Consider the following 14,378-nt stretch of genomic DNA (forward strand, 5'->3'; position numbering starts at 1 on the left):
TTTCCACAGCCCCTTCTTCTCTCTTATCTCTATCTCTTTTTTTTCTGTTGCATTTTTTACGTTCTCGCTCAGCTCCCTCACTTTTTCGTTTATTTCTCCTTCTTCGTATTTTGCTAGACAAAATGTGCTTCAATACAAATAAACATGTTTGAAACTTGATTGTCAGTATTGTCGATATCTTGCACGAGCAAAAGAGGTACAATAGGGTGGGGTGACAGATAAGTCATTATGAAAAGTGTCTTCCGGTACCTTCTCTTCAACATTTAAACTTGTTTTGATCAATATAAGATATTTGTAGGAATACTGATGTCGAGAGTCCTTTTCAATTATGCATCTACCAAAATGTAAAGCATTCCACAACCTCTGATGTTTCATAAAATTAACAAAACACCATTTAATTATCCATATAATATTTTGGCAGAATGCTTGAGTAAATATTTATCGCCCAGAAGACGTTTTTATCGGAAATTTCATCAATACGAAAAATTTGATGAATTAGGCACAGATTTGATGTTGCTTACCTCATTTTGGCACATATCTGTTAGTCCTATGACAGAAAATGATCAAATTCAATCAAAGAAGCAGAAGCTGATTTAATATTTTGCAAGAAATTCAAAGACCAAGACAGCTTGGTTTACACTTTTAAAAGTGTACTTAATTACTTAATAAACCTAGTTTCTTGTGGATCGTCTATGACTTTCAATATCAGTCCGAAAAGGTTTATTTATTATCTTTATATAAACACAGTTGAAAAAATTGCACTAGCAGAGGTTTATCGTCTTTTACTTTAATGTTTCGCTTTTGCTACTTCAGCTTGATCTGCAAAGTAACCTAAATAACTCACTGCAATCAAAAACATTTATTACCACCAAAATAAACCGAATTTTTTTATCGCAATTATGTAGTTTTAACACAATCTCCAGTTTTTTAATGGTGATCATTATTATGTGTATGCTGGGTGCCCCAAAATTCGGGGAAAACTCACTAGGGAAATGTCAACTCATGTTAGAAAATTATGAGAAAAATATCTATAATAAATAAATTACACATCTTTTAGATTAGAAGATATGGGGGCGTCTTTGACCTCATTTATTTTAACTATGTATTAAAAAAGATTTTGATTATTTGTTTTTTGCTAGCCAATGGTATAATAATTCTGAATGATTGTGATCAGCGTTTTCAAGAAGTGATTTTATGTCAGTTTTACCTCAAATAACATATGGCAACATGGCTTTGATTGTTCTTCCTTATTTCCGTGGATACAACAAAAATGAAATATTTTCCGATTATTATTGGGATAATTCGTCTGATATAAAGGCAAAACCTCAAGCTCTAAGGTCAATGACGCATTTCATGTCTTCCGAAAAAAAAATTGTATGTGACCCCAAGCACCTCATTGGGGAAGAACGAATACCACCACAAGAGTACCATTTTAATTCTGGGAATGAGAACCAATCGATGGTCTTATTTCTGGATAATACAGTGATTGCTCGAATGTTTGAAACGGAACGTTGTCCTAATGAATTCTCAATTTTCCCCTTCGTTTTTCATTCTAGTAATACTTTAAAAACCAATTTACAATAAAAATCGCCTGTTACATTCTGTTACACCATGTCATCGTGGCAAAGAGTCAATCAAATGCACTCCAACTGAATCCCAACAAACTTTTATAACTTCTCCTGCTCAGGTGGTCGCACGAAAATTTCTCCACTCCATACTTTTGGCATTTTGACTATGGATCCAAGCGATAAAATTCAATTTCCTCCATCATAACAAACCTTACGGTTAAACCACAGCTTTCTGCTAAATTTCACCACGACTTGTCCGGTGCAGAGAATCGCGTCGTAGAAAGTCACTTCTTATCCTTTTGATACAAAGATGCAATGTCGTCAGCATTTCACTCATATCCTTGAAGCCACAAGCCCTTTTTACAAAAATATTTTATCATTGCTTGACCTCGATAAATAGATCCAACCAGTTTTGCTTCGTTTACTGCACAATACTGAGTTTAAAATTTAATTCAAAATATTGCGCAGGTACTCAGCATTTCAGCCGTGAGATCATTTAAATTTATAGTTAAAGCAGCCATTTTTTTACGATTGCGGATCCTGTCAATTTAGTCGCTTTGTAAATTAGAGGTTATGTAAACATTTTGACGTTTAGGGTTCTTATGTTCAATCCGTTTTAATTTAAAAGAAATGAAAATGTACAAAGTGTCCTCCCCCGGCTTGGATGCAACTGTTACTCGCCGTTTCATATTTTGTATTGAATTTTCAAGCATCACTTTGACAATTCAAATCAAGTTGTCAACAGTACTGCCAATCTAGTTTAAAAGTCATAGCCTACTTAAATTATAAATTTAAATGATCTCACGGTACATTCTTTCAAAATATTTTTAACGAAACTTTTTTGAAAAACACCTACACATATACATACTATAAATCTGATACAGGTAGGTACTTAATGTTTTAAAAATCTATGTAGAAACTGCAGCTTCACAATTTGTTTTTTCATATTAATTAAAATTTTTTGTCAGATTCTTGATAGGAATGCTGTTGTAACTTGAACCACGGCTGCACAGATGGTTATATCAAACGTAAACAAACAAGTTGTAACTTAACTTTTCCACATTCGCATCTTCTGGATGTTTTTATGCAATACATAACAATTTAAGATCTTATAATAAAAATTAAATGCTATTCGTTGGTAAGCGCATCACTTGAAAACGGCTGGACCGATTTGGCAATTTTTTTAAAAATATTCGTAATATGTACTTCGAATAAGGTTTTTAGGGTAAGAAAAAATGGAAAAGTTGCCCGGAAAATTGTAAACTTCGGAAAAAACAGAATGTATTTTTTTCTATGGGATTTTTGTATGAACTCAAGACCATAACTCAGGATTGGAACGGTGGATATGCGTAATTTTTTTTTGTTCGTTATGGTTTTGGAAATCTTTTCAGAAAAAAATTTCGGGACAATTTAAAAGGAAAAGTCGGAAAATTCGGACAAACTGGAAACATTATTTTTGTATGCACTCTCGATCATAATTGACGATTGGAACGACATATTTTATTGATTCTTTTTGTTTTGTCCGATATAATGCTCCCGGGATGGAAATAACTTAATTGAATGTTTTCAGTTGAAAAACAAATCAAGATTTGGAGAAAAATCTGAAAAAATGCATTCCAGCCTAAATTAAAATAAAATTAGATTTGTTTTTATTTTTCTGTTGTTTCGCGATCTGTCCAAAAAATGTAGTTGTTTTATTTCTATTCCAATTTATTTAGCTACGTCCACAAATGTCATTTGACAGCTGATTGTCAAATTGTCAATCAAGCCAATCGGTTACATAGTGATGAAAAATTGAATTGTAAGTTCGTCGCAATTCATTTCCTTGTTTCGATTGTTTACTTGAACATCGATCTTGCAATCGAAATCGAAATGTAAATTAAACACCTTAAGATTCATTGTGATTTCAAATTTAACGGAAGAAAATACATGATTTGTTTGACATGAAATTCTGACTTAATTAAATTGTCACTTAAATTTTGGAACAAAACCGCATTCTCATTTTTACTTTGTTTACACATTTCCAATAGGTTTTCACAAATTCACAAAACGATCACAAACAAGACACGTCTGTCGGGTGAGCTAGTGTATAATAAATGTCGTAGTACTTTTTTTTTGTTGCAAGTTCGCACAGTTGCATATTTTATTAATTCTTTTGTTTATTAATTTTATTTGATATTAATTATAGGTTATAGGTGTAGTTTAATCAGCAACACTTCCAAGGCCGAGTCGATAATAAAAGTTCTTGATCTTGGTGTAACCTTTCATTGTCACTTCTTGTTCGTTACGATATTTTTTACGTCAAGCACGCTAAATCTAATCTCTTACTTGCACCTGCACGACGAACAAAAACATCTTTCATTTCATACATAATATGAAACTATATTTAACGAAACATTTTATCGAAGAAATTGCAAATATTGCACATTTAATTATGTGCCTACATATAAGGTACATTACACATACTTGTGTTTGCAGAAATGTTCGAAGGATTGTAACTGTTTGCAGGCTTGGTCGTTTAATTCGAAAGCAGTCTAGACTCGAACACAAAAAATACATTATTCCCTTCCCGGTAAAACTTCATTTTTAGTTTAAACATGCCGGAATGGCCGCGTTTCGCAAGTGGAAAACCCCTCGTAACGGCACACTGGAAGTTTATGTAACATTTCCGATTTCGCTCGAACGAGCGTGCGACTCTGTGTTTGCCTTTAATCGATGTAGACTGATTGATCAACACAACCCATTTCTGATTCTACGGTTATTTACGAACATAAGCATAAGCGGAATCTGATCGGCGCCGCATGGGATTTACTCGAGAATTTCCATCCGAAAATGGACATCGAAAAAGCGCCAGATCAATTAGTGCATGCGGTTTTAACGGAGACGAGTTTGTCCGAGCGTGTGTGTTGGAAAACTGGAACGGGATCCAAGATGAAAGAACAGGTACGAGATTGGAGTATTCAGATTATATGGAAGAAAAAGAGAGATAAATGGAAAACTGGATTCGGGATCCTGGACGCTTTATCCGGAGGATTACTTTACGGGCTTCGCGCAAAAAATACATGTTTTCGATTGCAAGCTCGATAACCTATTCAGAATGAACGGCCGATTTTGTTGTAGCGTTTGATTTTCTACAACCGACCTCGATGGAGGCACCCGAATCGTTTAAAACTTGCATTAGACGCAAACAAAACTCCGGGACTTTGGGCGAGTTTTTGCCGAACGACTGGTTCGGACTCGATCAATGCTAAACATTTCCGAAAGCTGCAAAGTGTACCAACTGGCTTAATTTAAACTTCCCGAACGTATTTTAATGGATTTACTTACTAACATTCAAACGATACGAAAAGGTAACTTTGCCGCTTTGTTTCGAAAAATGCAAAAACTCGAACACAATGCCTCGTCCAACTCGACCGAAACTGTCACAGATTGTTGTACCACAAAACACGAAAAAAGTTTCCGCGAACATGTACGTGTCACCGTAGGACAATGCGCAACACAAGAAACACCTCAAAAAACGATCCGAAAAAGGGGTCCTGGCAATCGAAAATGAAGCAAACACGGATACGAAGGATTCCGAACAAAGAAACGTTTCATTCAAGCAAAGGCCCTTGAACCCGACCAGAAAGACGAAAAAATAGACGACACTAAATGCAGTTCCGAAAATAATTTTAAATGTAATTAATTGGCGGTGTAAGCTTCACAATTATTAGGGCCCGGATTTTAGGCAAAATGGACTATTTTTATTTTTTAAGGCACATGTATGAAACTTGTCTATAAATGATTTCTGGCTTAATTAGAGTAATTAGAGCCATATTTGATTCTGCCTATTCGGCCTAAAATGCCCTTTAAATACCTATTTTACCTTTTAACTGCCTGAACATGCCTAAAATGACCAAAAATCAATTTCATTTTTGCGGTTTTTTCCCAATTTTCGAATTCTGGGAAGTTTACGGTATTGAAAATGTAAAAGTGGTACCTCAATAAAATTTACAATGCTTTATGATTTTAAAATTTAAGGAGATGTAATTACTGAAATGTACAAAGTGCAGTACAATACAGGAATTACTTTTTCGCTTTTACGGTTGGGACCATGATGTCAGCGGTAAATACTCCGACAATACCTAAGTACCACAAACCATTAGACTGGACTGGCATAAATTACAGAGTTTATCTGTTTGCCTGTGTTCGAAGGGGTGCAGGTATACGCGGTCTAATGTTTTCTGATACTTAGGTATTGTTAGAAGCTTTAACGTTTATAAAATGGTCCTTGCCATAAAAACGAAAATTAAAATCCCGAAGTGAAACAATAAGAGAAACCTTAAGGGTGTCATTTTCTAAAAATTTAAGAAATATAAAATTAACCATCTCCTCTGAAATTTGGTGGGAGACGTAAATATAAGCATTACAAATTTGTCATTTCTCGTTTACTTTATCTCCGTGCAGTGGTCGTGTTTCTTGTGAACCTGTTTAAAGTGAACATAATGCCGAAACAAAAAATTAGTTTACGCGAAAAAATATTACAGTGGACAAGCAAGAAAGATTTATATGAAATAAAATCAAGCCGAGAAATGTTTTGTAAAGCTTGTGGTAAACTGGTAAGTTAAGCATAATTAAAAATATGTCATTTTATATTTTTTACTTATTTGAAAATTTTATTTTTTGTAGTTTATATGCGAAAAAAAATGTCACTTGCAACAGCATGAGCAAACGGCCATCCATAAAGAGAACATTATGACACCGCTTCGGCAAACGTTGCTGACACAGAACTTGGAGGAATCGGCAAATAGTACATTCAATATGGAACTTTGTAACGTCTTTTTAGCTGCCAATATACCATGGCACAAACTACAAAATCCTGCGTTTCAGAATTTTCTGACAAAATATTGTGGTAGAAAAATTCCGGATGAGTCTACTTTACGGAAAAATTATTTACCAAAATGCTACAAAGATGTATGAACATACTATCTTTTAATATTTAATTTAAAATTATTTTCACTTTTAGACTATTGACCGCATTCGGAATGAGCTGGATCCTTTTAACATATGGGTTTCAGTTGACGAAACAACAGATGCACTTGGGCGATATGTGGCGAATTGTCTGGTTGGGAAACTTTCAGAAGATGAACCTGGAAAATCTTATCTTTTGGCGTCTAAACAATTAGAAAGAACAAATCATGAGACAATAGCTAGATTCGTAAATCAATCTTTAGGTAAGGGTTTTTCACTTTTTTAAATTTATTTTGATTTAAAATTTCTATGCGTAGAAATCTTGTGGAGTACCAGAGTTGTTGCTGAAAAGTTTCTTTTGTTTGTAACGGATGGAGCACCATATATGATAAAATCTGGTAGACACCTTAAGGTGTTTTATCCAAAAATTGTGCATGTCACATGCTTAGCGCATGCTTTAAATCTAGTGGCTGAAAAAATTCGCTATCAATATGAAGATGTGGATAATTTAATTTCGAACGTGAAAAAAATTTTCGTTAAGGCACCTTTGAGAGTTGAAATGTACAAAGAAAAACTAAAAGAAATGCCACTGCCTCCACAGCCAATTTTAACACGATGGGGAACATGGCTTCAGGCTGCTATGTTTTACAGCGAACACTTTGATTCCATTAAAGAAGTAAGTATATAAAAGATAAGCAAATTAATTGATTGTTAAACTGTTTTTAACTACTCACAGGTTGTCATGTCCTTTGATGGAAGTTCTGCTGTTGCTATTCAAAAAGCACAGTCTATAATGAAGAAACCCGGAATAAAAAACCAATTAATTTATGTTCGCAGTAATTTTAAAATAATCTGCGAAAGTATTACTCAATTGGAAAAAAATGGGTTACCTTTAACCGATTCAATCAAAATTGTTGAAAACGTATTTACCTCCCTAAAAAAATCTCCAGGCCCTGTAGCAGCAGTAGCATTAAAAAAACTTGAAGATGTTACTGAAAAAAATCCTGGATACAAATTTCTTCTAGAATTGGCAAGAATTTTTAGAGGTGAAGATGTGCCGGAACATGACACCAAAATGGAAGAAATTTATTACAAATTTGCGCCCATTACCTCTTGCGAGGTAGAAAGAAGTTTTTCAAAATATAAGTCCATTTTGGTGGATAACCGACAATGTTTTAAAGTAGAAAATTTAGAGCAATATCTTGTATGCAATGTAAATACGTAACAATGTAAATAACTAACAAACTTGTAGTATTGTATATTAATTAATAAAAAATAATTAGTAAATATCTTGTTGTGTGTACCTACTTAAAACTTTAAAAACACATTTTTTAATTTAATTAACCACAACTTTAAGGACCTAGTATGGCTTATTTTCAGTTTTTAAGGGACTATTTGCAGTAGTTTAAGGGACTATTTTAGGCACCTATTTCCGACTTTTTAATTGCCTAAAATCCGGGCCCTAACAATTATGAAACTGGAGTTTCATCAAGTGCCCCACTGGATTCGTGGTACCTAGTGTGGCAAAGTGACGTCAGTTGCAAGCAGTGGATGTTTGTCGAAAAATAATTAAGGTCAGAGTGTTAAAAACAATTTTCCGTAAGAACGAGCTCGAAAACGAAAACCCGTACAATGGGCGCGTTGTAAATTGGTGCTAACAAAACAATGCAGATTCTTTCCTCCTCTTTCACTCACATATCATTCATACCGTTTTATTTTAATGATTACAAGTCTACGCAAATATTCAGACCAAACAAGATGGCTTAAATCAAGAGACTCCCTCGTGTGTTTTGTAAATATTACGTAAACATAATAGAATGTGTCCACGTCAAGTTTACGCCTGATTACGTTTTACCTAACTAGTTGGACAAACAAACTTAATTAAGGAAGAATTAATGCCCGACAATATTAAGTATGAGCAAGCACGTGCTCCAAGTTTAAACTGCAAGGAAGCAAATTAGTGCGTAAAATTGCCGACAACACGTAGATGCAGCAAAAATAAATACGAGGTTGTAACCAACTAGGTGCGCTTTATATTTAAAACCGGCTTATGATAATTCCAATTTATGCACAAACTTCCTGTTTTACGTCGAGAGAGTAAAAAGCAACGCCACGCCGTAACGCTAACAGCCCAACACCTTAATAAAATAATGTAAATAGCCATATAATCGTCGCTTTTTATATCTAAAACCTTCTGAAAATGAACACCGGTTGAGAGGATCTGGCTGAAGGACAATTCGCTTTGGCACTTTTCTAATTCGCTGAAATATGAGACCGAACAGTCGGAATGGGCAAAGTCAACTTCAGTTTCAGAGGAATAACGACGCTTGTGAGCTAACTGAGAAGTGCAGAAACCGTAGTCACTTAGAGCCCCCTGTTTTTTAATCTTCCTCTTGGTCCGTAATCACGAACACGTCGGAGGCATCAATTCGTCCTTCGGTTTGGGTCGCGTTTCCATTGTACCACCTATCTGGGGGTATTTGTGCTGGCAGCAGATACCTACGCCCCAAACAAAATAAACCGACAGGGTATTTAGATTTTATCGTCGCTTCCGTGTAACACCTAGTTTCGAAGCTATTCTGCTTTCCGCGGCTCGCGGCTTCGATTCCAAACGAATTTTCACAAAATGTAAATCAATTATGAAACTGAACTGTGTCAGAAAAACAAACTGGGGTTGGAGCGATTTTCTTTCGGGTGAAGATGGGTCAGATAAGAGAACGTTCTTATAAATAAAGTAACCTACTGGCTTCGTTACTCTCCGCATGTGTCTGAAAACCTCGTTATCTCGATGTTAAATATTTGTAATTTGCCAGATTAAAACACGAAATCGCTCGAGTTTACTTTTATTTCAATTTCGCCTTAATTGCGTTTTTTTTTTTGTTTTCAATCTCGCCTTAATTTCTTTCCTTGGCCGCTTATTCAATGTAAATAAGAGTGTAAAGGTCTTAGAGCCCGGAGCAAATCCATCTAAATAAGAAAACGATTACTCCGGTTTGCAACATATTTTGTTTAATATAACAAGCAAACGATCAATCATAATTACTTTTGGGGCCGCTTCGGATACTCTCTAATAAAACTTTACTTTAGAAAAAAATACAACCGCAGCGCAAAAACAAAATTGAAATTTTTAAAATTAAACGCACTTTGTTTTCTCCATCAACTAAAATTACACGTCAGTTTAAGCTACATTGTAAAAAAATCCAATTTTACTTTTACTTAATTTTGGTCTAAGTTTACAGGCATTGTAGCACATTATTATAGCGATTTAATAAGGGGTCTGTTGTAGCACAAGTGCTACAATGTCTCTTATTAAAAAAGTATAATATACTTTTTTCTACACTGAGTCATTTATTTAGCAAAAATATGGAAGTTATTTTTAGTGCTTAGTGTCTAAGGTGTTTTGATTGCAACATGTTATAAACATTAGCAAGTCATTGTTACTGTCAATATTCATAATAACCAGTGCAACTTCAGAGAACAGTTAAATTTTCGGTTTTCTTCACCGTTTATACAGGGTATCTATAAATGATTGTCTGGTCCAGCTCGCTATGAAAACTTGTCAAATTTTGAATGTGCCGCTTTATATTATGTAGAATAAATTCGGCAAATTCTAAATATCACATTTTCGGGTTAGGTTGTTGGCTAAATCCTACCCTCACAAATTTTGCCAGTCTGTTTAGCTCTAAAACCAGACGTATTTGCAATTTGTATTGAAAAATATAGATTTCTGTTGATACAACGAATATAAGGAACGAAAACTGGATTGAAAAGCGCGAATAAAATGCTGTTAATGTCAGAAGCGCAGTTAATAATAAATTTAAATTGGGCATCTGTTTCAAAAAGGCGGCACAATAATATTTTTTCCAAACATGTAGAACAAAATAACTTTAAAACTACGAAGGCGATTTATTTGATGCGTCTGATGGGTACGATGCTGTCTAGTGAACGCCTACCTTAAGAGTGGACTGAAGTCGCTTGAAAAAGTGGGTCATTGGCAGTAACCGGGATGTAAATTTTAATTTCAGTAGAAATAGTATACATCGTAAAATTTGGCAATGTTGGTTGTTTTGTTTACAAAATAGAGAAACAAAATTTTATGTATTCATGTTTCTTTATATTTTTTAACAGACGCCAAGAAAATATTTTTTGTATCTAACATAACTCGACAATTTTGTTAGTGGTGTACGGTGAAATGTATTCTCCTTTTTAAAACTGTTGTTGAGTAAAAATGTTATTTCAAATACAAAGCAGTCCTTTTCAAATTAACACAGAAGAATTTCTGAGAGGCCATTTTACTATAATAGATAGCTGACTTGTGTTCGTCGCGATGAGTGGAGGAATCGGGAAAAATGTTGGAAACGTATTGAAAAATTTTTGAAATCAGCACTGCCAATTCGAATCGATTTGATGAATTCGGAGTCGGATGATAGATCCGAAACGTGAGTCTTATAAAGTATGCAGCGAATAAGCCCGTGTTGCAAAATTTCGTTTTTGTGTAAGGAATATAAAGTAGCAATTTAAAATTCCTGATAAAAAAAGGTCAATTTCTTTAACGCAGTAACCAAACTTCGGTGCTTATATGTTATATCCGTGCTTGTAACAAGGAAAACATTTTCTCTGGAAAAGTTTAACTTGATCTTAAAAACATTTTCTTTTATTCTTCGGGGATTATTTTCGGGAGGAACTGATTAAAGTTCGCCCCTTAAACCCATTGTGCGCTAAAAGTCCTTTGTAACATTAAACTGTCATAGTTTTGTCCTCTCCGTTACTCCCGTTTCCTGGAATCTCATCTCTCTTCGAGCGTCTGCAGAAATACCGACATTATCGTCTTGCATTGTCAATATTAAACATTTTCAGAGCGTTTGTCTATTTTCCGTCCTTTGTTATACCTGCTTTGGAACACGATATCGCTGCACTTGGGGTGTTAATAATAATAGGTGTTCGCAAACTCGATTTAAAGACGACACGACACATATTAAAGTCGCAAGAAGATCGACATAAATGGCTTACACGACGTCTTTTGTATGTGTAAACTTCGCACCACCATCACAAATAATGTAAGCTCCACCAATTAGTTAATCTTGTAAAAATTGTGTTTACACCAGGGCGCAAGTTCAGGGGAAAACAAATTCATTTCACGCATAAAATTATAATTATGGAAATATTTCCCAAACTATTTACTTGCTAAACTCCGAATCCTAAACTCCGAGCATGCCTCGCATTATCTATCCGGAAGCAAACATGTAATCATGCCATAACGAAAAACAAAAAGATCACAGACGCTCCTTTAACAACAAAACACAACGATTAAATAAACAATTTCCGAATAAAAAAACACAACCAACAGCCAACAACAAAATAAACACGACGACAGTTTCCGAAGAATTTTCACCACGTCTGAAAGCTGCAGCATGGCGTCCGCACTCGACACTCCAAAAAATGGTTTATTTTAAGTGCCCGTCTAAATTTAGTTATAAAACACATCCTGTTAGTGGGTTAAAACTTCGGCACATCACGCTGCATCACATTAAATTCCATTCGATATTCGGCTTAATTGTCGATATTTGCATTCGCACGGAAAAAAGAACGCAGCAACAAAAAAGTTAATTAAAAACACATCCCACATCGAAAACGACGCCTCTAAATAAAGCTTTCTTCGCCTAAATATATACACACCCAATTAATTTCGGTGTCTCTTTCGGGACTCGTTAATTGGTGGACCTGCGGATGTTTTGGAAACGTAAAATTGAAATAAGTCGTAAAGTTGCCAAACTTAAAACGGGGTCAAGCTCGATGACAGATGGGATTACACAACTCCCAAAAATACTGCACGGTTTAATATCCTCGATTGTTCGTCGCGAACTAGAGCAATATCGACAACTCCACCTTGCGAATTGCGCGATTGAACACGCATGAAAAATTCCCTCGGCATAAAGCACACAGTTCACCGTATCATGAGATACTGATAAGAGGCAGTGTGCCGAGCAAATATTATTGTATGCAAGCATAAAAATCGATAAATGCAAATGGCTCAGGTGCAACTCTACGTATAGTTTTCAATTCTCCGGAGCACATTATTGTGCAAAATCTATACTGCGGTTTTATAAGATTGCATTTTTATGGCGACTAAAATTGAAAAATGAGATTGTTTCTGAACCAACCGAGTATGTACTTGCAAGTTTATTTCGAAACACTGAAAAGATATCGATACCACGGTGCAGCGCTGCACGGATTTTTTTATTTTACAATAATTAACATAAACGTCAAACTTAATAAAGTGCAACGACGCGTCTGCATGCATTACTTCCTTAGGATATGAAATGCATCCATTCTTGGCTTAATGTGTAATAAACGACAACATAACCCTTCCTGCATAATTGAAGTGCTTTGTCCAGGGTTGTTTAATAAGAATCTCTTGTTTTATTGTTCAGTGCAAAGATGAAAGCAATAAAAACTGTTTTTCTGTAATTTATGAGTGAAAATTAATTTTCAAAAAAGGGGAAAGTAATTTCCCGCTCAAACAATTTGTCGTGTGAAGATCGGCAAAAGAAAATGAAAACAACCACTTTAATATTCGTTTTTAGATAAATCTTAATGGTATGTACGTAAAATGCGAAATCTTAAATGCATACACTTATCTTTAAATTCTAACATGGGAGCTAACTCAAAATTGTATAATCAAAATTCTTATGCAAATCCACATGCAAGCAAAAATATTCATGGCTATAGTTTAACCATTAAGTGGTTTACTTAATGAAGACTGTTTAGGGAACTTCGTGAGAAACACCTGGATACTTATCTAATATTTATTACCGCAGTTTTAAAGTTGAACATCTTTCCAACATTTTTATTTAGATCAAAATGCATTTAAATATTAATTACGGAAAACACTAAATACTTAAACAAAATTCGTCAAAAGTCCGAGTACATTTACATATCTTATATCGGGTGTTTATTTAAATTTATCCTCAAAGTGGGCGTTGAAGAGTCGATTGTGAACGCACCACGCACCAGCTGCTTCAATCCAACCTCACTTTTTATGTTGTTTGTGTTTTAACTCTAGAGACTTGACGAGTGGGGCGTTCACAATCGATTCTTCAGCGCCAACTTTAAGGATTAATTTAAATGAACACCCGATAGATTTTTAATATTAACGAATCACGCTTCGTCAGTTTCGGAGAATTTCGAAAAAATGCTAAATCTTTAATTTCGATGTGAAATTCCCAATACCAAATTCAGGAACCGTAGAAAATTGAATTGTGACTAAATTGTTTTTAATTTTTTGTCGCCAGGTACCTTGCAAATTGATTAGCTTGTTTCTAGAATATTTAGCTACAAGATTTTTTACTCTTTTAAACACTTACGAACAACCAACTCCTCTGCAGGAAACTATTCGCGATAACTATATAAAATTACCGACGTCCTACCATTGTTTGGCAAAAAGTAATCTGGTTTAGAGACTCTTTTGCATCACGTTCGCAAAAGAATAACATCCCGCTCGGCATTTAATTTGCACTAGACTGTGACTTTCGTTTTTTAATAAATAATTGGAGAGATAACCGGCGAGGTAATTACGGGAATTACTCGCTCTGAAATCGAGCGCATAACTAGGGCAATATAAAGAGCCTTGTAGCATGACTGATAACGCTTATCGCTGTGAACAAATCTTAACGTGTGAACAAACATCGGTAGAATGACGACGTGTTGGCTGCGCCTTTATAAATCAGCTGTTTATTCACTGAATGTCCTGGATCCAGGATAGCTGTTGGGAATAAGTGTGCTCGTTTGAACTTTTCAAAACAATTTTGGTTTATATTTGCATATAAAAATAGGTTCAACTTCCACCGATACAAGTGCGCT

The 14,378-nt window shown here is 34.9% G+C and overlaps 2 protein-coding genes across 3 annotated transcripts in view; one reads left to right on the forward strand and one right to left on the reverse strand.

Annotated features, from left to right (window-relative positions):
* LOC138122899 (Krueppel-like factor 6) overlaps positions 1–14,378 on the reverse strand; it is a 300,113-nt gene that overhangs the window by 248,137 nt on the left and 37,598 nt on the right. The gene's annotated exons all lie outside the window — the stretch shown is intronic.
* Positions 5,280–7,972, forward strand: LOC138122857 (uncharacterized). The gene is made up of 5 exons (XM_069037245.1): positions 5,280–6,166; positions 6,237–6,521; positions 6,574–6,781; positions 6,836–7,194; positions 7,255–7,972. The coding sequence occupies exons 1-5, from the start codon at positions 6,053–6,055 to the stop codon at positions 7,741–7,743; spliced, it is 1,455 nt and encodes a 484-aa protein (XP_068893346.1). The 5' UTR covers positions 5,280–6,052; the 3' UTR covers positions 7,744–7,972.

The sequence above is a fragment of the Tenebrio molitor genome, chromosome 1, assembly GCF_963966145.1.
Source record: "Tenebrio molitor chromosome 1, icTenMoli1.1, whole genome shotgun sequence".
NCBI lineage: Eukaryota > Metazoa > Arthropoda > Insecta > Coleoptera > Tenebrionidae > Tenebrio > Tenebrio molitor.